Genomic DNA, 25045 nt, shown 5'->3' with positions numbered 1-25045 from the left:
AATGATTCACACAGACCAGGTGGGATTATTAAACCGTGCTGTCCCTAATAACAAGGATGGATATATCTGAAAAAGTTGACTAATCAGTCACCCTAGTCTGACGTTAATTGGATTTCAATCTGGGCCCCAAAATTAGGAAACTTCTAATATCAAAGTATCATAAATGCTAGCGGGTCAGTGAATTAATATGTTTATGGTTATGTGCAAAAATGAACATGATTCAGACCAGACAAATAAACCCTGGTGCTAACAATTTAATAAAAAAAAAGATGGTGAGTTTTCCATGACACTGATTGTGAGGCAGTAATGCCATTCTTATCTTGACATTGCTTGGTGAGTGTCAAAAAACTAAAAGAAGATTGTGGGAAAGTAAATCATAACACTTGTCCTGCCCATTTCTGCTTCAGTGGCTTCATGACATTGCTTTCTGATTTGGAGTATTTCTTGTTATTTTCACAATAGCAATACGTTTTATGGTAGATCTAAAATGGGAGAGAGTATACACAACAATAAAAATTTTCAGATTTTTCATTTGCCTAAATTATTTCAATAGGCACAGTAATGTAGCCTTTCATGTATTTGGCTTTGCCTATGTGCTTAGTAATGAGAGCTGCATAAACCTGTATTCCACAGGACATTCTGCTAATTCTGTTCCTCCTCTCCTTCTTAGCAGAGGCCACAGTACTGTACACTTTGCAACAGTAAACTAATAAGATCTTTGCTTTAAAACAGCGGATCTGTCTATCTGTTGATTGGTTGGTCTTTAGTACTTGCAATGGAGCAAACTGAACGTGTCATTATATAACCATTTCTCCATAAAATTTGGTCTCTCCATTTTCATAGTTGCACACAGAATGGTGATTTTTATTATTTCAATACTGTTTTACAGTGTTGTGGGCTAAAATGGTCCAAGTTGAACCCCCTTTATTATTGTCAAGTGGCTGGTGCTGTGTAAGAGTGATTCTGCATCAGCCATTTTGTAATTAAGGTTAATCGACAGAGCTACAAAACACTGTGACAAAACCCACCCAGCTGCCCCCCATTTTCCAACTTACATACCCATTTACAAAGGGTATACACTCTAGGCATTGATTTTATTTCGAGCTATAATCAGCCAACACAGGAGTGCAACTGCAGGGTCCAGGCAGTTATTATTCAGGTCAATAAAAGAGCAATTCCAAGCATTTTGTCATTCCCTGCCAAGATGGATATTGTGCAGGTAATGCCAATCGCTCAGAGTGCCATTGTCCTAAAAGTTCAATACTTCTGTTTATTCCACCTTAGCTTGGCCTCCTTATCTCAATCTCTAAAACCACACAGCCACACAGAGTGGAAGTGTTGTTACTGCCAACGCTCAAAAATAAAGGAATTAGCATGCGATTAGTTTAGAATTTTCAACTTTCAGCTGGTCTTACTGCAAACCACATGTATACAGCCAGCGTTGGCTGCTGAACCTGATTTTGAGGCTGGTCTTTGCATTGTGAGCCTATGCCTACATCATAGTGGACATACCTTATGTCATTCTTGGCACAAATTAAGACCATGCTATACTTTTACAGGTTCTCCATTCCCATCTGGATTAGAAAGACACATGTGACCCATACTAAGCAATGTTACAAGGCAATATAATAGCAGGCAAGGATTTTTTTCAAGGCTAGTAACCTATATAAGTCAAACAGAAGCTTGTTTACAAACAGCAGATCAATATTACTTGCAGACTGATTGCTGTTTTACTATAATTTGTGCATTCCCCTTTAGTCAGTTTAGACATCAATAAGTGTTAAATGTACTGTATGATATAGGTAAGAGCGTTCTTGCAGGTTTGCCCCACCCTAGTGTGGATCAGGTGAGAGGTCTTGCATGCTTCCTTAAAGCTTTTTATTTCCATTGCAAAGAAGAATGAGGAAACTATTGACCCAAGCCACTGCTATTGGCTGTGAGACTTTTTCAGTATAATTACCCCTTACCGATTCCACATTTGTTTTGAGCCCCACTTTTTTCATAATGAAGTTACAGATATAGAAAAGTTCATCAATCGTTCATGCAATGTTCTAGGAATATTAAGCGCAGCAAAATCGTTTCACCACAAATCCCACCCTAATTTCATTCAAATTGGGCTTTCAGGTTTATCTAGACAATAAAAGGGACATTGTCTCCAACTGTTACCTTAATGACATTAAGGCTAAGCCCCCTGTGTTACTGTTCCAAGCCCCAGCAGAGGAGTCAGAATGAGCAGTTAGAATGAGCCGCCTCATTCCTGGGGGCTTTGGAATTTATTCATTTCACCTCAATTTGCCTCTATCCTTTATGTCACCAGTACTAGATGTAGGCTAATAATTCCCTGTTGCAAAACGAGAAATAGCAACTGTGTCTTGAAATGTCTTTTTGGATAATTACGCAATACACAGTTGTTAGTAATATGCTAAGCATGCATTTGTGGGAGGTCAGCATCTGTCCCAAAGTGGATAATTATTGTAATTCTATAGTTAGCTCTTAGCTAGATTGAGCGTTTAACTCCTGTAGTGCTCGGGCTGTTACCAGGAATTCTCTGGAGCAGGCGTTGGTGTGACTCTCCCAACCCTATAACTGACTAGTAATTATGTACTTAATATATAACTGTTTTCCATGACAAAATATTGATTTAAAGACAAGAAATGCAATAATATCACGTCATTTCAAGGCAAGCACTGGGCAGATGTCAGACCATCTGAATATCATTATGTAGAGCATTTACTCAACAAAACTGTTGGCAAGGATTTTTTCCAAGCTCATACAGTTCTTAATTCATTAGGACAGCTCAGGTAAAAATTGAGTGGATTTGTGTTCTCCTATGCCCTTTCAAAATTATGACCCTTAACGTTAAAGGGGTGGTTCACCTTTTTGTTAACTTTTAGTATGTAACAGAATAGCGCATTCTAAAGGGATCCTGTCATCGGAAAACACGTTCTTTTCAAAACACACCAGTTAATAGTGCTACTCCAGCAGAATTCTGCACTGAAATCCATTTCTCAAAAGAGCAAACAGATTTTTTTATATTCAATTTTGAAATCTGACATGGGGCTAGACATATTGTCAATTTCCCAGCTGCCAGCAGTCATGTGACTTGTGCCTGCACTTTAGGAGAGAAATGCTTTCTGGCTGGCTGCTGTTTTTCCTTCTCAGTGTAACTGAATGTGTCTCAGTGAGACATGGGTTTTTACTATTGAGTGTTGTTCTTAGATCTACCAGGCAGCTGTTATCTTGTGTTAGGGAACTGTTATCTGGTTACCTTCCCATTGTTCTTTTGTTTGGCTGCTGGGGGGAAAAGGGGAGGGGGTGATATCACTCCAACTTGCAGTACAGCAGTATAGAGTGATTGAGTTTATCAGAGCACAAGTCACATGACTTGGGGCAGCTGGGAAATTGACAATATGTCTAGCTCCATGTCAGATTTCAAAATTGAATATAAAAAAATCAGTTTGCTCTTTTGAGAAATGGATTTCAGTGCAGAATTCTGCTAGAGCAGCACTATTAACTGATTCATTTTTAAAACATTTTTTTTCCCATGACAGTATCCCTTAAGCAACTTTTCAGTTGGCTTTTTTGTTTTCAATGATTTGCTTTCATATTCTGAGCTTTTCCAGCTTTAAAATAGGGGTCACTGACCCCATCTAAAAAACAAATGCTTTGTAAGGCTACACATTCATTGTTATTGCTACTTTTTATTACTTCAGTCTCCCCTATTCATGTTCTACACAAATCAATGCATGGTTGTGGGGTTGGACCCTAGACTGCTGAAATTCAAACTTGAGAACTGCTGAATAAAAAGATAAATGACTAGAAAAACTACAAATAATAATACATGAGACCGCATTGCAAATCATCTCAGAATATAATTCTTTACATCATAATAAAAGCTAATGGGGTGGTTCACCTTTAGTTTAACATTTATGTTATAGAAACGCCATTTCTAAGCAATTGGTCTTCATTATTAGGTTTTATTATTTTTTTTTTTTTGCTATTTTTTATTACTCATCTTTCTATCCAGACCATCTCCTATTCATAGTCCAGTCTCTTATTCAAATCAATGCATGGTTGCTACGGTAATTTGGACCCTAGCAACTAGGTTGCTGACATAAAGCTAAATAAGTTAAAAAATACAATTAATAAGAAATGAAAACCAATTGCAAATTGTCTCAGAATATCAATTCCCACATCATACTAAAAGTTAACTCAAAGGTGATCAACCCCTTTAATTTGTAGTTATATAATTTTAATTCATCCCCCATACTATTGTTTGGTGCTCTGTGACCTCACGTGATATAAAGAAAACACATCACATCTGCAAATACTATAGATGCTGAAAATCATAGGGAGAGTTAAACTAATGATGGGCAAATTTGTCCAATTTAGCTTCGCCGAAAGATTTGCGAATTGCCCGCTTAATTTGCAAAACGGCGAAAAAATTCATGCAACGCATTGAAGTTAATGGCCGTCAAAATTATTTTGACACGTGTCAATTTATATGCGCACCTAGTTTGTCCAATTGCATTAAAGTCAACGGGCGTCCGAATAATTTTCTGATGTGCACCCAAATATTTTTGGCGTGGCTGATTTTTTGCAGGAGAATTTTCCCCGCAGGTTCGCTAATTTATTCGGCGCTGGCGAAACACGGAAATTTGCGCCTGGCAAATTTATTTGCCCATCACTACTCATATGGAAAATTATAGCCCAGAAACATTTGGACAAGCCATAGGTCAGCAAAAGTGTTACATTCCATTTAACAGGAACTTTACTACCAGGTGCATATCCATAAAAAATGGAATTAATTAAGAAAAAAAAGAGGAAAGGAATGTACTAACAGTGATTAACTAAAAACACATGTCATATGAAAGTTTTTTTCCTTTTTGGGACAATATATTTTTTATTTGCTAATATTAGTGTTTATTAAGTCTTACAACCCCATATGGAATGCATATGTGAACATTGTGTTGTATGTATGTACTGACTGAAACTGGCCCATTTTGCTTTGCCAGACAATCCTAGCATTCGCCTTTGCACATTATTTTTTTCTGGTGAAACAAAAGGCATGGCAAAACTGTAATACTGCCACTGGCATATTTTGTCTTGCTGGGTTTTTTTTGGTGGAAAAAATTACAGTGCAGATTCACAATCAATGCTAAATTTCCAGGAAACTGACAAAAATGTGTTCATCCCTACTCATTAATAATAAATCTTTTTTTGTACAAAAATATGTTCCTACTAAGAAACAGCAATGGCCTAAATGTAGGACTTCAAAACAGCACTGGACTTAAATACAGCTCTGCAACAGTGTCGGACTGGGACAACAGGGGCCCACCCAAAAACCTTAGACCAGGGGCCACTGTCAGTACTATTCTTCATCTCCTCAATCAACCTCTATTCAACTAGTCTCTTATCTTTACATATATAATCTATTATTCCATCTATTTAGCCTCTTTGTTCTCATAGAAATAGGGAATGACCATGAAATAGGCCAAGTGTTTAGCAGCAGGAGGGCCCACTGACACCTGGGCCCACCGGGAGTTTTCCTGGTATCCTGGTGGGCCAGTCCGACACAGCTCTGCAATAAAAATGTTCCATCACCTTAATTAAATTTACCCAATGCTCAATAATTTTGATAATTTTTAATTCTGCTTTTTAAATTCTGCTCCTAATTATTTTCTTAGTATTTCCTTATACACAGGTGTAGTTGGAATTCCATAAATGAAAAAAAACCACATGCTTGTAGTCTTATCAAAAATATAAATAAATAAAAAAATGATTGATATCAATATTATACAGTTCCACCCCCCCCATCCATAAAACACTTTTACTTGTTATAAAAGCTATAGCGGGTTATTTATGAAAGGTGAGAGCTATTTTAGACCTCGAATTAACTCAAACACACAACTCGTATGGTTTCTAATTTAAAACTTGAATAAGTGTAGTTGGGGTGAAAAAATACCCTTGAAAGCTTGAATTTTTCATGGAAAAAACAACTCAGCTTTTGATAACTAACCCCCCAAATGTTAACCAAGCTAAGATTTCAGTTTAAATTGAAGTCGCAAGAACATAACTATTATCTTAGTTGGTCCACAGCAAGGCGTTTGGAAAGGTCACAAATAAATTGGGACTTTGGGGCACATGGACTTCACAGATGTCAAGATAATGAGCTATAAAATCCATGGGAATTTGCTTATTCTTTGTATCCCAAATTTCATATTTTATATGATCAAGCTTTGTAGTTGTTAGCATTATGCTCCTTGCTGAAAAAAGCAAAACATCAATTGTATTTTCCATTATAGTAAAAGGCTGCAGATGGTTCAAAAGCCTGGTCCACGGTTCCCAATAAAAAAAAATCAGGTATTGATAATTTTATTACATTAGGTGAAAGGTACTCGATATAGAATATATTACTATTTAGTGCCCAAGGTTCAAACCAAGTTGCCTTGATGTTTCTTGGATTTTATGGTCACCTATATTGAATGGTAAGGCAAAGTGTGAATTTCTGTATCAAACATATTTAATATGTGTTAGGTTTGATAGAGAGACAGCAAATTAATCACATCATCTTATTTTGTCCTTCTTTTATGTGGAGTTCCTGTCTTCTGAGACTTATCTTTACTTTGAAGTTAGAAGAAGATGATATATATTATTTTTTAATGATTTCAGATTTCTTCTGTTTTAAGATAATCTTAACTTAGACATAGATCAAAATAGTACAGGGTTCACTTGCTTTGTATTACTACTTCTACTGTCTTTGTGACAAAATGAAAGAAAAATGTTCTGTTGGATTACTTACTATTTAGAGAGGCAGGAGCCCGAGAAGGAAAGAAATCATTAATTTAACATGAATATGTAAACCGGAATGGTTTTAGGGCTGGTTGGAAATGGTATTTCCCATGGGTGTTTAGGACATGCTTAGATGTTACACCACTGTTCTACATACATGTAGTACCTGTATACAATAGTAGCTGATTTAAGCAATGACAGTCTGCAAACCCCCCAAAAAACATTTGTCCCCAAAGACAAGGTGATTCCCATACCTCATAGGGGTCTTGTTCACAAGTTATCCATCGGGAAAGTCCTTAAGATACCATTACTCATGATAGTTTTTAATTTGTCCTCTAGGGTCTGCTGGGCAAGTTAGAGACATATAGATGGGTTGAAGTAAGACTAAAAAAGCAATTATCCAAGGCAACAGCTTGGAGGAGGATTGCATTCATGTTTGGTGAGGCCACCAGTATTGAGCTTTCTATTGAAGAACTTATAGTTTTATATGAATACATACTGGCTGATCTCTTTTGAGGAGACTAAGCAGGGCCGGATTTACTTAGTGGGCACCCCTAGGCCCACTACTGTTCGTTACCGCTGTCCCCTCCAGGGGGGACAGGAGCAACGGGGATTGGTGCACGGGATATTTAAAAAATTATCATATCTCCAGTGTTTTTGACCCAATGTGGGTGTGGTTGGGCAGCATGCCACCCCCCCTAAAATCCTGCCACCCTAGGCCCGGGCCTAGGTGGCCTTTCCACAAATCCGGGCCTGAGACTAAGCCTCTCTAAGCCTCTTATAAATGTTTATTATTCTTCACCTACAGATCACAATGTACAGGGCAGAGTTCTATAAGCAAAGTTAACCAGGGAGTTCAGTCAAAAGCAGGTATATGATTTACAAGAAAAGCGATCTAAGTTGTGCTGAAAACCAAAACAGATTTCAGTATTGAACAGGAAAAGAAGATCTTGAGCAGGTTGGGTGCATTTAGAGAGATACAGTATACTATAAAGTATAGACAGAAATTTAAAGGGGACCCATCACCCAAAAAAAGTATTCAAAATCATATTTTATCACATTAGTCAAGCAAAATGAACTTTAATTACACAATATAAATTATCTGAATCTTGTTTCCTTCAGTCTGGGAATTCATAATTATAGAAAGCAGGCAGGAGCCATTTTGTGGACACTGTTATTAAAGGAGAAGGAAGCTCTGTTTGCACTTGGGGGTGCCAAATGTTAGGCACCCCAAGTGATTGTATTGACTTACCTGAAACCCCAGGCCGGTGCTCCTATTGGCAGAAAACTGCACCGGCCCAGGGTTTTTCTAGCGAGCACCACAGAGAGATCTTCTTACGGCTTCTTCTTTCTTCAAATTTCCCCGGGCAACTGCATGTGCAGTAGAATAAAAATTGCACAGAGAGAGCAGTGACATCTAGGAAGTTCTGAATGGAAAGTGAAAGTTATTGTCTGCCCCGCCTCTATACCTAAGGCACAGAGGAGGGGCAGCCAATATTTAATTAAAAGCTGAGATTTTTAAATGAGCTTACAATAGCTATGCATGCTTTAATAAAAAAATAGAAATTGAATTTCATGTTTAATTTGAAAAGGACTTTTATTATACAGGTCCATTTTAGATAACAGCAGTAAGAATGGCTCATCAGAAATACAAGAAGAAGCCTGCCAAAAGCATAGTGCATGGATCACTAAGCACCCTGTTTCAGTGCTATTAAATAGACATTGGAAATAATAATATGATGAATTACTGCTTAGAGCATCATCATTACCATAGGAATAATGCATGTTCAGTGCTTCAGCTCATGCAGAGTTGCAACTCTCAGCTAATCTGAAGAAGGATGCTAGGACCTGAAGTTCTTTGACAGCTGACCTATCTTGCATTCCCCAATAAATTAAAAAAGGAAATATGAAAGCTAGGAATCTCAAATAAGTATTTTCAAACTCTCAGTTTTCGTTGTTAAAATTAGATTTTTAAAGAAATCATCCTTATAAGTCAAATATCTTCCCAAAAAGTGTGGATGCCACTAAAGAATCTGATTTTGAGGTGATAGGTGAAAGGCTGTTCCCATTGCTGAGCAAAACTTGTTGCTGTATTTATAATGGGATCACAATGTTATTGCTGTGTTTCATTTATCTGGAAGTCAGCTGCATTCTTCATGTATCTTAAACAGGCTCTGCTCTGTGTCAGAGGAAAGGGCAAAATGATTATTCTGTTGTTATGTTGGGTCTGAAATGTAAATGTGCGCCAGAGAATGATGGCCTGGGACACCACAATATCTCAAAATTGCTGCCTTTTTGTTGTTGCCTGCTTTCAATTCTAAGCTTGGTTGCTAGGGTGACATTCATTTAAGATTTTTATGAACTGATTGGCACCTCAAATTAGTCTTCTTTTGGCAGTTTGAGATACCAACTCCCTGAGGGTCATGGACAATGAGTAATGATTTTAATTGAAATGATAGACCACTTTATTTAATTTGATCAAAGTTTCAACAAAGATCAAATGGCTAGGAATCCTTGAGGTTCTCCATTTGGTAAACATGTTTTTCAATGCAAACTGTTTCAAGAAATAGACCAGGGGTGTACTTGGATCCAGTGCTGCTCTAGGCTCCAGAACACAGACTACCCCTCCCCTACCCCTTAGTGAGCATACATTCTCAGTCTGTACACCTACTGATCATGAAAGTAGGGGTAACCCCCTTGTTAGCTGAGCTTTGTCTTCCCCCTCAGCTCTGCCACTGGATTAAGCCAAAGTGTCTGGTGGTGGGTTATGTTTTTTTAAAGTGTTTTTATTATATAGGCTCCCAACAGCTGCCCCCTAAAGCTGCTGTCCTAGGCTTGGTCCCTCAGATACCTTATAAAAAAATATGGCTTTTGTGGAGGCAAAACTCTGGGAACTGCTGTGGTTCAACTCCTCTTTCAGGTGACAGTTGTGTAAATATGTCATATATCCTGCATTTCTCAGAGGCAGACTTATAATTTTTCAAATTCAAGTTTTTTGTAAATTCATTTGCAAATGTTTTTATTCTTTACATCATCTCGTTGTTTTGTTGGAATAAAATTCATAAGCTTGAAAATTAAAATAGCTTGCATTTTGAAAACACATTATTGCAATATATAGAAGCTCATCAGGTTTTTTTTTTTTTTCCATTGATAAATCTTGCAAATTAGAGTGTGGAAAACTCCCTTGCTATTAAAACTCCCTTACTATTATACTATCAGACCCCTTACTGACAATGACCAATCAGCAGGTAGAATTTACTGGTCAGCTGTTTAAAAAGAAACAATTGTTTTGTTGGTTGCATGGATTTCTAAATGTGGACAAACATTGTTCTTTTTATTACATTGCCCATATTATATATATATATATATATATATCAAATGTACAGGGCTTTTAGCATGATAAGCACAATAATAATGTACTGTAAGACTCTTTGCTAGGGCTGAACACATATTTTTACCTGTTACAGATTTGCAGCAAAATTTGCAGTTTTTGTGAATAGAGAAAATGTTTACAAACCAGTGCTAGAATTTTGCTATGCATTTTTGTTTTGCTGGAAAACAATCTGGTTTTTCATGCCAGGAAAAAAGTGCAAGAAACAACACCATGCATTTAGTGGAAGACAAAAAACACGAGAAAAATGCAAACTGACTCTGTTGCATTTGGCACGAGAAACAGATGCCTATTGACTCCAATGAATGGGGCATAAGAAAAAAACCCTATTGACTCCATTCCAGTTGATGCAAGAAAAAATGTGATAAAAAAATGCCCAATGCATTTGGCACACTTTTTCTGCAGTTTCGCATATTTTTTGGCAAAGCAGAACGGGCCTATGAGTAAGTGCCCATATAAGCACAAATACATTCAGCATTTTCTTCATGTCTTAATAAATGATTTAGTACTTTTAATTAATTTTTTGTTTCGATTTTTTGGGGGGGAATCTCACTACCTTTTCAAATTTTTCAGCTGTCGGCATGCACCCTTAGACTGAAATGGACAGTGGGATTTATCTCTACTTTATGGGGCACATTTACTATTGGTCGAATATCGAGGGTTAATTAACCCTCAATATTCGGCCGTCGAAGTAAAATCCTTCGACTTTGAATATCGAAGTAGAAGGATTTACCGCAATTCGTTCGTTCGAACGATCGTAGGAAAAATCGTTCGATCGATTCGAAGGATTTTAATCCATCGATCAAACGATTTTCCTTCAATCCCAAATTGCCTAGAAAGCCTATGGGGACCTTCCCCATAGGCTTACATTGGTGCTCGGTAGGTTTTAGGTGGCCGAATTTTTTTAAAGAGACAGTACTTCGACTATCGAATGGCTGAATAGTCGAACGATTTTTAGTTTGAATCGTTCAATTCGAAGTCGAAGTCATAGTCAAAGTAGCCAATTCGATGGTCGAAGTAGCCAAAAAAAAACTTCGAAATTCGAAGTTTATTTCATTCAAATCCACTCGAACTTAGTAAATGTGCCCCCTATATGTAGATTTTTGGACATATTTGGTGTGATGCCATTATTCTGTTTTTATGTGGGCTTAGTACACTACTTACTTCCTATAGGAATAGGAGATGCCAAATAGAAACCATATTTAATACTGTAACATTAATACAAAAAGTAGAATTATGGATGTAGAATAAATTTGCTCTCTAGTTAAAAGGATGCACTGAATTTGAATTGAAAGAAAAATAATGAAATAACACACACAAAGAAAAAAATTACTATGGCATTAGTAAATTGACACACACACACACGCACGCACTACAGCCAGTGTTAGAGAAGTGGGAGAAGTCAGCAGCTGCAGCGTCATTGTAAGAAAACTCCAGCTATGTTCACATACAAGAATAACTTGCTGCACACATGGCTACAAATCAGAGAAAGTCTGATCTCTCTGTAAAGTAAGGCTGATGTTCTTATACCTTACCATGCTGATCCTACCACCTCCAAGCAAATACATGTCTCACTCATTCATTCCTTTCATTTTTTCTGTTACTTTGATCACTTATATTTTTTATTTGATTGCATTCTATTTCATGCACTGCTGTGTATATTTTATCCTGTCCCTATTAACTGAATGCTCTCTATATTCAAGTGGTAAAACTAACCACATGAAAAAAAAATATACATACATATATTTAAGATGTGATCCTGCCAATAGTTTATACATAGATAGGAAGAATTAAAATTGTATTTTTTTGATTTTATATGCTTTAAAGGGCAGTACACACCTATATATGCCAATGTTCTAAATTTCAAATTTTTAGCAAAAGAAGAACTTACACTGAAAATACAGTCTGCCTATTCATTCAAACTAAAAATGAATGCATAACTCTTGCTCATTTTTATTTAAAAGCTTTATTTTGTTCTTACACTTAGTGGCATATTTATGAAGGGTCGAATTTCGAATTGAAAAAACTTCGAAATTCAAAATCAAAAAGACCAACCGAAATGAAGTCAAAGTTTTTTTTGGTCGAATAGGTCCAATTTCGATCAAATAGGTACGTATTCGTCCGATTCGATTTAAAGTTTTTCCCCAAAAAAACTTTGATTTTACAAAGTCCACCAATTGACTCCAAATAGGTTCTAGGAGGTCCCCCATATGCGAAAACAGCAATTTGGCAGGTTTTAAATGGCGAATGGTCGAAGTTGAATGATTTTCGAATTTTCGATTTTTTTTTCAAAGTCGAATCAAATTCGGCTATTCCCTAGTCGAAATTTGAATTTTTTTCATTCGAAAATTCACCTTGACCTTTGATAGATCTGCCCCCAATTGATATGTTTTATATAACAGATAAGAAGGGGGTATTTGTACATGGCAATGGACTTATCTACCTCATAGACACCAAACATGGAGTGGTTTCATTTGCCCTATTTAGCTGAAGAAACAACAAAATCCATAGATTTTCATTGTTAAAACAATAGGCAAAAAGTATGATAAGCACATGCCATATTCATTGTGTTCCTTGAAGATTATATGATTTATTATAATTAGCATGGGTCAGAATGTGTTGACCAGGGATAAACAAACTTTGGCCTTCCAGATATGGTTTGAGCTGCAGTTCCCAGCATCCCTCCAACAGTCAAACCTCTGGAGATCTGCAGGGGGATCATCCTTGGTATCTATATATTGACATCTTGGCTTTGACTTGCTGGCATAGCAATTTGTGTAGCTGTGAACAGTGAATAGGGCGTCTGAAAACACTGTTATATGTTACCTTCAGTGTTTTGGAAATCAACACTCTATATTGGGCTATAACTCAAGCAAGCGCATTACAGGCGGCACATAGAGGCAGTTTGGTGATATGGCATATAAATTACATCTATTAAAATGTTATCACTGCGCTTGCAAATTGCTTAGGGCGGCTATTAAAATTAAACTGATTAGATTCACTTATCATTGCACTTCATGGGTGAGAAGTTCAGAGTCTCCCACTTGAACTTCTCATGTTTTTAATTCTTTGGTTGTAAATTACAAAGCTATGGTAGGCTCTGTTAAGGAAATGTGTTCCAAAGAATATGTCAGGCTAAAGGCTAGATGAAAGTAAAATAATGGATCATTTGCTCTTACTTTCAGAAGAACAACATTCTGTATTACTGCCTTAGAAAGGTTTCAGCCATTATCATTCCCCTAATGTATCCTGGGTACTGTGTGAAAAGGTTGTTATTACTAGTGAATAATGAATGACATGGCTTAATAGTTGTATAAGTATCAATAATGTGCAAGAGAATCTGTTTATTTCTAGCATAGAAGTGTTCTAATGGGCCAATTGTAAAGAAGGATCAAGTGATTTCACTTTTTGTATGAACGTTTACGACTCCTTCAATATCTGCCTTCCAGCACTGGTACTGTATTTTCAGATGGTTTACATTGATGTCATTTGGAAATGGCAGGAGCTGTCACCAGGCCCTTCTCTTTCAGCTGAAATATGGTATGAGAAAAAAATACCCCCTTGTGATTTCAGCCAAATAGTCCCTCATGGTCCCTTTAAAAAATCTGTCACATACAACTAATTGGTTGCCCAAAACTTGTCAGAAAAGTCAGAAATCTCCTAAGACAAAGTTCAGATGAACCATTTCACTTGTCTAAATCTGTGTGCCCATCAAGCTTGAAGAAAGCATCTTCAGTAGGAGAAAGATAACATAAATAGGGAATATGTACCCCAAAAAAAGCTTTGCCCGGTCTAGGAACTAAGAAGAATTTTGCTGCCTTCTAAAGTAGACCAATAAAAACTTGTGATTGGTTGCTATAGGTTAGTGAGTCAAGGTTTCCCTACTAAATACCCAATGTACAACACCTAGTACAGTGATTAATGCCATTTCTCTGTCTAGAATGCTATGGGGGAATGTATGATGTTGCCTACAATTAGAAGTCCTTGACTTGGCCAAATGTTAGGTATAATTCTGCTGTGAATGTGCATTGACCACTTGGCAGGCTAATCTCCGCCACTCAAGAAGTGGTGGAATAGTTCTTTGGAGATTCAGAGAACAGTGTCATGACCTATGTTGAGAAGTTTCCAGGAACCATCACTTTCCATGAATGAAATCTTCATGTAAAATGTAAAATCTCCTAGCAGCGTGGAAAAGAGATATCCCAAATCTCAGTATTGATCAGTGGGATGAAGTAACAGGGAATCTTTATAGCTTCCTCATTAGTGCCAGAGACAAGCTTATTCAGCATAAATTTATTCTAAGAATTTACCTCACTCCCAACAGGTTATATCGCATGGGGAAACTCCCAGCACCACTATGCAAGCGGTGTGGGGGAGCAGGATGGGTCCTACTGGCACATGATTTGGACATGTACAGTCATCAATAGATATTGGGCAGCGGTAACACACCATATCCAGGACATTCTTGACCTTCCTTCCGTCTGTTCCCCTGAGATTTGTTTGCTGGGCCTAGTAGATGACTTTCTTATTGCAACCAAAACAAGAGTTCTAGTTAGATCCCTCCTCTACTATGCTAGGAAAATAATAATTATGAAGTGGATGGCTCCTTTACCTCCAAAACAGGGTGACTGGATACAATATGTTAATAACATGCTCCCTTTAATCAAACTGACCTATGAAGCCAGAGGTTGTCCTGGAAAGTTTGGGAATATTTGGGACCCTTGGACCGATGTGCACTTGCCAACATTGCCTTGAATTCTGCATGATATTATTCTGTGTGCTTATGGAATGTAATAGATGTTCCGTTTATATGGACTTGCTGTACCTCCCCCCCCCTTTTTCTTTTCTGTATCCTGCTTTTTTGTTTTTCCTTTGGAAATGTTAATAAAAAGTTACCTATTAAAAAAAAAAATGTAAAATCTGGTATGTTCAGATTTGCTTTGTTTATCCAAAACTAATTGTAGTGCTTTTCCACAGTCACTGGAAGATAATGTGTGGGATTTGTTATGTGAAGCAGACAAGACAGCTGAAGAAAACCCAGAGCAAAGCCAAGTGTATGATGCCATGGCGGTGACCCTCAAGGATGCCTGGGAGGCCCTAATCAGTGCCCTGGAGAATCGACAAGCTCTGCTGAAAATGGCTTTAGCATTCTTTCAAATGGTGCTAGAGGTATGTGATACACATATACAAACATTGCCCTGATTAATACTGCTAGCAGATTCAGGGTTGTATCTTCATCTGTTGTATTGGCTTTCGGGCAACAGATATATTTACCAATTTCCACATCAGCAGTGTCATAATTCCCTTATAAGAATCAGAGGGTGTGTAGCCTTTATATTACCCCTGTTTGTTTAACTTGGATAAAAAGATATTAATGAACAACAACTTTCAGCATGCTTTCACTATTGACTGCTGTTGCAAATATTATGGGACACATTTACTAAGGGTTGAATTTTAAAGTTAAAAAACTTTGAAATTCGACCATCAAATTTGATCGATAGTCAAAGTATTTTTTCGATCGAAAATGTCCATTTTCAATCGATGTAAAAATCGTTTGTTCGATCGATTAAATTGTTTTGCTAACAATTTTACAAAAAAATACTTCTCAAAACTACTCAAAACTTAGCCAAAGTTTATAGGAGGTCCCCCATAGGCTAAACAGCAATTCGGCAGGTTTAAGGTGGCAAAGTTTTTTAAAGAGACAGTACTTAGATTTTCGAATTCAACGTTTTTTCAATTCAAAACTAATTTTGGCCTATTCGATGGTCGAAGTACCCAAAAATTACTTTGAAATCCGAAGTTTTTGAATTAGAAAATTCACTTCGACCCTTAGTAAATGGGCCCCTATGTGTTCAGCTGAACAAATACAAACCCTTTAAAACTCTGAACAACTGGATTTGACAATAACTTCAAAAATTGTGTTTTCCTTATTGTGGTTAAACCAAAGCTTGTTTACGTTCATTCAGTTCTATGATTTTATGTTGAGTGGAAGTTTAAAATATGATAACAATACATAATTCTGCTTAAAGAGCTTTGCTGTACAGGTATGGGATCCGTTATCTGGAAACCCATTATCCAGAAATTGTAAAATTACAGAAAAGCCGTTTCACATAGAAACCATTTTATCCAAATAATTACAATTTTTAAAAACAATTTCTTTTTTCTCTGTAATAATAAAACAGTAGCTTGTACTTGATCCAAACTAAGATATAATGAATCCTTATTGGAAGCAAAACCAACCTGTTGGGTTTATTTAGGGGCCGATTCACTAACTTCGAGTGAAGGATTCGAAGTAAAAAAACTTCGGATTTCGAAGTGTTTTTTGGGCTACTTCGACCATCGAATGGGCTACTTCGACCCTGCGACTACGACTACGACTTCGAAATGAACTATTCGAACTAAAAACTGTTCGACTAATCGACCATTCGATAGTCGAAGTACTGTCTCTTTAAGAAAAAACTTCGACCCCCTAGTTCCCCATCTAAAAGCTACCGAAGTCAATGTTAGCCTATGGGGAAGGTCCAAAGTTTTTTTGGTCGAAGGATAATCCTTCGATCGTTCGATTCGAAGGATTTTATCGTTCGATCGAAGGAATAATCCTTCGATCGTTCGAAGGATTTTAATTCCCAGTCGAATATCGAGGGTTAATTAACCCTCGATATTCGACCCTTTGTGAATCGGCCCCTTAATGTTTACAAGATTTTCTAGTAGACTTAAGGTATGAAGATCCAAATTACAGAAAGATTCATTATCCGGAAAACCACAGGTCTCTAGCATTCTGCATATCAGGTCCCATACCTGTAGTAATCTCTCCAGTATTTGAAAGGAAAGGCTACAGATTTGTCAGTTAAAGTGGACCTGAACTCAGACATAAAAAGCTGTATATTAAAAGTCATTTTCAAATAAAACATGAAATCCAAATTCTTTTTTTTATTAAAGCCTTCATAGCTGTTGTAAACTCATTTAAAAATATCAGCTGTCAATCAAATATTGCCTGCCCCTCCTCTATGCCTTAGGCATAGAGGCGGGGCAGGCAATTACTTTCACTTTCCATTCAGCACTTCCTAGATGTCACTGCTCTCCCCACATTCCCCCGTTCTCTTAACCACTTAATTGTGTAGCCAGTGCATTGGGATGGACAGCAGGTCCCCCATTCTGGTGCACAAACAAGATTCTGAGATGATGCAAGACTTGCCTTATTAACAGTGTCCACAAAATGTCTGCTGCCTGCTTCCTATAATAATGAATTCCCAGACTGATGGAAACAAGATTCAAATAATTTATACAGTGCAATTAAAGTTTATTTTGCTTGACTAACACGATAAAATAGGATTTGGATTAATTTTTTTGGGTGACGGGTCCCCTTTAACAAACATCTGAGAAAGTACATCCAATATGATTCAGTTGGTGGAAAGATGTGAAATGTTGTCACAGGGCATAATGATTAGTTTTCAGATCACAGAGGTCCTATGATGAATGTGGAGTAACATGGTACATCATATGACAGCATTCATTTGAATAGAAAAAAGTGTGATAATGATCTATTTAAATAGAGTGACATGTGGAACCGTTTGATACACTTATTTTGATAATGGATATCTTGATGAAGCATCTATAGATTGACTTAATTGTTTTTTGATACTATGTAAATGTAAGAGTGGAGATAATGGGGCCAGGCATACATCTGGTAAGTCTGAGTGCTTATTTATGATATTTTTGACTCTTATTCCACAATTACTCTTTGCTATTCTTGAAACCCTTTGTGAGTGGGGCCCTCTGATCTTATTTAAATTCTGTAACCTTGTTTGTAAAATTGTTTTAAATACTTCTTATAAATGAATTTATAGCATTGTGTATCTTAGTAGCACTATAATGATAATGATGATGATGATGATGATGATGATGATAATGATGATGATGATAATGATGATGATGAAGGGTAAGGTTGGTATGAGGGGGCTGAAGGACAAGAGGGACCCATGATTGTACAGTAGCAAACAAAACATTGGGTTAAATGATTCTCCTAAATAAAAGCACTTTTCTTTCATCTGGGGTCCTGACTTCTCTATGTAGTGCTTGTCTCAAAGCTAAAGGTCTTTGGTTCTCCACTCGGACCCTGTGAGTTCTTTTGTAAGTAGGAGCGTGAGCTATATTTGACATTTTGAAAGCAGCATCTCACCACCATACAGTATTGTATTTTGTATTGACATCTTATGTGATACATGATACATGTTCCTGCCTGGAACAATCCAGCTATCATTTTTGCATGGGAAGAACATCTTACATGATGGATCTGGATACTCTTGATAATTCTGCCCCTTAGTATGATGTAAAGAGTAATATTCTAAGACAATCTACAATCAGTCTTCCTTTTTATTATTTGTGTTTTTTTTTAATTATTTCACTTTTTGTTCAGTCTTGTTCAGTTTGAAATTTTAACAGCTGGTTGCTGGAGTTTAAATTACCTTAGCAACCAGGCAGTGGTTTGAATGAGAGATGACTTGAGTAGAAAAATAAGTAATAAAAAGTAACAGTAACAATCAAATTTTAGCCTCACAGAGCAATAGTTTTTTGGCTGCTGGGAAGTTGGAAGAGCTGAAGAAATAAAGCAAATTATTAAAAATCTATACAACAGAAATAATAAAGACTGATTAAAAGGTTGCTTAGAATTGACCATTATATAACATACAAAGGGGACAATTCAAAAAAGTGACTATTATTTTTAACGTGCTAAAAATGGCATCACTTCTTATATTTTTGGAATTAACAATTTATTTAACTTAAAGGTGACCCCCTTTACTAAATTACTAGGCTCATAATAAATATAATAAAATCCAAAAAGGTTTCCATGATGCCTAGTAAGTCATGGCAAGTAATCAGTAGGTCATCTGTTTAAAAGATTCCTGGCCTTGTCATCATCATTTCCCTGATAAATATACATACATAAATAAGTAATCCTGATCTAATTTTATTATTGTATCAAAACCATTACTGGTATGGGATCCGTTATCTGGAAACCCACCATCCAGAAAACTCCAAATTACAGAATGTCCGTCTCCCTTAGACTCCATTTTATTCAAATAAGTCACATTTTTAAAAAGTATTTACATTTTCTTTGTAATAATAAAACTGAGCCTTGTACTTGATCCTAACTTAAACTGGCCATAGACGCACAGATCCTATCTAGTGATGGGCGAATTTGCGCCGTTTCGCTTCGCCGAAAAATTCGCGAATTTCACGCACAGCGGAAAAATTCGCGAAACGGCACCGGCGTCTCGTTTTTGACGCCGGTGCCCATTTTTGGCGCCGGCGTCCGTTTTTTCTAAAAAAAAATTTTGACGCCGGCGAATTTTTGCCGCGAATTTTCGCGGGCGTTTCGCGAATTTATTCGCTGGCGGCGAAACGCGCAAATTCGCCGCAAATTCGCGCCTGGCGAATAAATTCGCCCATCACTAATCCTATCGTACGAATCGAGGATTCGTACGATTTTCGGATCACATGTGGAGAGTGCCGACATCTTTCATCTGGTTTTGATTTTGACCCGACCGATTCAGCCGAAGCCCATTGCACATCGTAATCGGATCATTCGGCCATATGGCCGAACGTTCAGATTACCCCCGATATAGCCATGCTCGTTAATGGCATATCGGGGAAAGATCCGCTCATTTGGCGATGTCGCCAAACGAGCGGATCTTTGCGTTTATGGCCACCTTTAGATATAAATAATCCTTATTGCTGGCAAAACAATCCTATTGGGTTTGTTTATTTGTTATCTGATTATTTAGCAGATTTAGAGCATGGGGATCCAAATTACAGAAAAATCCCTAAGCAGTAAAACCCCAGGTCCCGAGCATTCTGTGTGACAGGTCCCATACTTGTATCCTCAGAAATCACCAAACTGTTCGGAAGAGATTTAAGAATATAAAATATTCTGGCAGATTAGGCAGGGCTGCTTTGTCCTGGATGACCGGGATATTTCTCATAAATCACTCGTCCAAGCAATCTCATGATTAAAAACTGCACTAATCCAAAACACAAGATCATATTTTATCTTCATAAACTGTTCAGTGATATAAATCGATGATAAATCAACTGGAGCTTGCATGTTTTGAGATGATAAGAGGGTTAGACTTTTATCACAGGATACATTTATAGAAGCTTTTTGTAATTAAGAAAAAGAAGTAGAATGACATGAACTGGCCTCCATTCTTGAAGGTAAAGAAATACGTTTGAGAAAGAAATACATTTTATCATCTAAATTCTTAAATAAATGTCTTGAAAATATATTGAATCAGTAGGAACCTTTCCCAAGAATTCCCATATCATATTAAAAATGATTAATGTGCTGATATTTCTTGTTTTCACTAAAACTCAAATTAATTTCCAGAAGATGACAAGTGCATTCTCTTAAGTGTCATACTTTTCCGGCTTGGTTAAACTTGTTCCATTACATTTTCCCACTATGATTTAAATATTGACGTCTGGCAAAAGCTAAATTACATGTATTTCGTACAATATTACTGTAATCCTTTTAGTAAACATTCTCTGCTTCTTTTAATTAATGCATTAATGGCTTCCTGCCTGAAGTGGAAGAAAGTAAGGTACAACCCTTAGTTAACTATAGCTTGGTACAAAGGTGTCGCCAATATTTGGATATGGCTATACTTCAATCGTCTTTGTGATAAAATTTTACATTTAACCTGCTAGAGAAGACATATGGTAGCAAAGCTACCGAGCAGTAAAGCTACTATTTGCCATTCAGACTGACAACATAAATGATTTATGGGCTATGGTTTGCCCAGCTAATACTAATTATTTTTGCATTGTGGTCTTAAAGGGGCAACTAGTACTTTTACAATAAAGCAAGAATGCTTTCCCTAAGTAAACTAGGGCCTAACTTGTATTTGAATACAACCTCCCACACTTTAATATGGTACAAACAGCTCAGATAAGGTAATACCTGGAGCCCACTTAAACCAGAGTGCAGGTTTAAAGCCCTAGAAGCCTTTGCTTGAGTTACCACTGTCCATGCTAGATAGTCCCATTGTTGCCAGATACCTAGTCCTTCACCCCACCCTCCCCTGCTGCTGTTGTCCAGTGAGCTGCAAAGTCTATAAGTGTCTGATATTTTTACAATCCATGCACCAGCCTCCAAGTAGTGCTGAAGTTAGCAAAAGTGGTCCCCTGGCAATACAGGAAGTCTGAGGCCCTGATATGAGAGGGAAGTTACATATTGATCAGGGAAATCCAACCTCCAGACAACAGCTGTCCCTTATGCTGTCAGTGGAATGCTGGAATTAAATATGTCTACATATTATAGCCCAGATTTTATCACCAAGAGGTCTTTATGAGACTGTGTGGGGAAAGGCCCAAATATGGAAGGTCCTTTTATTCTGAAGAAGAATTAGACAGAGAACAGTTCTCCATATAGAGAGTGTATTGAAAGGTTGATACTGTACAAGTATATATGTGCATTGGGGTTCATTTGGAGGGGTCAAACTTGATGGACATTGGTCATTTTTCAACCCATCTTAACTATGTAACTTTGTTATTTGTAGCTGTTGGCCGACCACTGTTTTACTAAAAAAGCCACACATCACCCTTACATATAAAAATGTCATATAAATATTATATTACTCTCCATAAAATTAATATACCAATGCCAAAAATCACCAGTTGTTAAGTATGTGAGGTACTGAATATTTAATGAGCAGAACCAAAAAGGAGTACGTATCGGTTGTTGCAAAATTGGGATGCTCCCAGTATTTATTCAATGTGCAATAAAATTCACATATGGCTCAACCATTTTGGGACTAGTTCAGCCCTTCCTCAAGTATTCAATATTTAAACTGATGGCAAGCACACATTTTACCCTCCAGCATGACATAATTTATAGAACACCAAACCAACATGATAATAACAGTTGTGAAAATGTGTATAACTACACAGTGGAATGTTTAAGTACCCATTGCTGAATATTGTACACTGAACAAGAAAAATATTGGGCTTTTTCTCCTGCTCTGGTAATCCAAAAAACTGAAACCTTCTCACACCAGGCCTTAAATCCAATGATTATCTCCAACTTATTGGAAAGCATTAACTGTGCATCGAACTGGTTCCCCACTCCAAAAACCAAGCGCCTAAATTAGGTACTTCATTGCCTGTAATGCTAGACCAAGGCAAATGCCCTCTCTTCCCTTCTCTACTACCAGGGTAATGGCTGTCAACTAATCCAGCTTGGACACTTTATTTGTAACTGGATGCAGGGCCCTGGTTTTTAAACTCATAGCTAGTTTGTAAAGGTTTGTAGAAATATAGATGGGTTAATGCAGTGATTCAGTTGTGTACAATGTTCTCTTGCTGATACCACAAGCAGGCTCAGTTAGCAGTTCTCTAAAGCTGCCGTAATTTCCTCTCAAATTCAAGTCAGAACTTTGACTGGACCCCTCAAGGACATTTACTTTATTTTCTTTAATGCTTCCCTGAGTAGTTTTGGCCTGGTGAGTTCTGCTAGTTTCATGTTGAAAGAGAATTGTATTTGTTCTGAAATCAAATTGCTGTTATTTCTCTCTGGTATTAGTGGTAACTGAGTGACTGTCAAAGACATTCAGTGTTTCAAATTTGACCCAAAATAGCCGTACCTTAGAAAAAGAGTTTTCAGTACTTCTGCAATCAACAGTAAACTTTTTTAATGCATAACAGCACTAAAACTTGGAATAGGCTGAATATTTATTTCTGAGCACAGTAGACAAAATTGCTCACATTAGTGGTCAGATAAGTGACATATAGTTGAAGTCAAAACTGTTTTTTTAAATGGTTTATTTTGGATAACTTTACCTTAGTCCAGCCAAAAAGTAAACCGTTTGCAAAAAAATCTACTAGATTCGTTGGCTTATCAAACCCCTCATGTTTTGTGCTCCTCTGCCATCTATAGTTCCCTCCTGTTCTCGTCTTCCCCCAACACTCTTCTCTTCTCAATTAAAGATCAGATTCAGACACTGTGGGTGCTGAGGTGTAACTATAGCCCCAAAGCCATTGGTGCAACTGTACTGTGCTCTTACCTGCAATCCTCTGTACCTAAAAGAATGCTCATTGATACCCCTTGCAGGTCTCATAGGGAGGCTGGTCCCAGATGCAGTTGTACCCCCTGCTTCCATGGTAGTTACATCACTGTGTGAATGCCATTTACCAGATATGTATTGATTCGTATCCATATCCATTGGTATCCATAGTCTGAGATCTTACTGTACCCAAAGGATTAGAAGGGGAATGTTACTTTCAGAATATAGGTAGCAGTATTCTATGACAAAATGCAAATTATCACTGTGTCCTGTAGCAAACTCAAAGGTATGTTAAAAGGTCAACTGAAAGAATCATACATCTATGTCTTTAGGCTGGAATATATCGTAGCAATGCAGTCAACCTAAGCTGACTATACATGTACAATAAAACCAATGCATGTATGTTGGGAGGATGATTGTGAATGGCATCTCTGTACAATAGATATCTTTCAGTTTGGTGACAGACGGGTTTGTATATTTCATTTACACCTCAGCCAGTGGTTTGTACATTGGCAAGTTGAGGGTTCTCTTTGCTTCCTTCAGTTCCAGTCATTCAGGCTGTCATTCCTAATAAATGAAACAAGGTGGCCATAGTGTGCATTGGCACTATCTTATTGGTCTTATGCTGAAGACTATCTGTCAGTGTATGGCCTCCTATTTCTTATTTTGAATGTAGTTTACATTTGGCCAAGAGCAATTACATTCTTTTTCCATGAAACAAGGTTTAAGGACTAAAGTTTATGCTGAAATCTGTATTTATACCATTATACTCTTCTTGTTTAGTTTGCTGCAACACTAAATCAAGCAGAAGGCTTCCTTCATAGTTCATTGGCTCAGGACTCAGTAGATTCTGTTAAAGAACTTCTTCACCAGCATCAAAGTCATACAAAGGGTAAGCATTGATTCCGATCTTATAAAATTCTTCTTTATGCCGTCACATTTCAGCCTCTGATAGTATTAAAGGGGTTGTTCACCTTTAAATTAACTTTTAGTATGATGCAGAGAGTGATATTCTGAGACAATTTGCAATTGGTTTTTATTTTTTATTATTTATGGTCTTTGGGTTATTTAGCTCAACAGCTCTCCGGTTTGCAATAAAGTAATAAATAATAAAAACAAAGTAATAAACTATAAACCGCTAAAGTGAAAGACTTCCTAGTTCGTGAAGTCTTTCACTTCAGTGGTTTATAGTTTATTACCTCATTTTATTATTTCCTATTTCACTTTGTTTTTTTGTTGTTGCTTCACTTGTCTCCTTTTTATGATGTCATCCACTATCCTTTTCCTGCACTTATTTACCTTGATAAAGGTCCTTATAGGGACCGAAACAGTGGAATGCTCAGTGGTTGAGAATAAATGTATATACACGATACGGAGTGTGGATCCTTCTACCAATGTGCATACAGTATATACATATAGACAAATACAAGAGGTCCTCTGCACTCAACATTATCAATATATTTTGGACATTGAGACATTTTGTGCCTTGAGCTACTAAAAACGCCTTACAAAACAGGGATTGTTTGTCCATATATTGCAATATATTGATGATGGCCAACTATGTTAAAGTCATCCCTGGTCTGGCCAGTCCTACATTTATCTGATTCTTAATGTCCTATATATTTATAATGGGTGAGTCCAGAGGACCTCTTGTCTTTGTACTCATTATTATACTCTCCATTTAGCCTTCTTATATAAAGATATCTATGGTTCCAGCCACAGGAAGAAAAATATAGAAGGAAATATATTGTTTCACATAAGCAGACAAACAAAATGTTTTCACAATAAATTTCAACCTGCT

The 25045-nt window shown here is 37.0% G+C and overlaps 1 protein-coding gene across 1 annotated transcript in view; it reads left to right on the top strand.

The window, feature by feature from the left end:
- ccdc141.L (coiled-coil domain containing 141 L homeolog) overlaps window positions 1-25045 on the top strand; it is a 93082-nt gene that overhangs the window by 11192 nt on the left and 56845 nt on the right. Inside the window, exons 3-4 of the mRNA XM_018236004.2 lie at window positions 15161-15352; window positions 24028-24136. Of these exons, the coding sequence (XP_018091493.1) occupies window positions 15161-15352; window positions 24028-24136 (301 nt within the window). The remainder of the gene's footprint in view (window positions 1-15160; window positions 15353-24027; window positions 24137-25045) is intronic.

This window comes from Xenopus laevis, chromosome 9_10L (genome assembly GCF_017654675.1).
Source record: "Xenopus laevis strain J_2021 chromosome 9_10L, Xenopus_laevis_v10.1, whole genome shotgun sequence".
Classification (NCBI taxonomy): domain Eukaryota; kingdom Metazoa; phylum Chordata; class Amphibia; order Anura; family Pipidae; genus Xenopus; species Xenopus laevis.
This window is presented reverse-complemented; position numbering and strand designations above follow the sequence as displayed.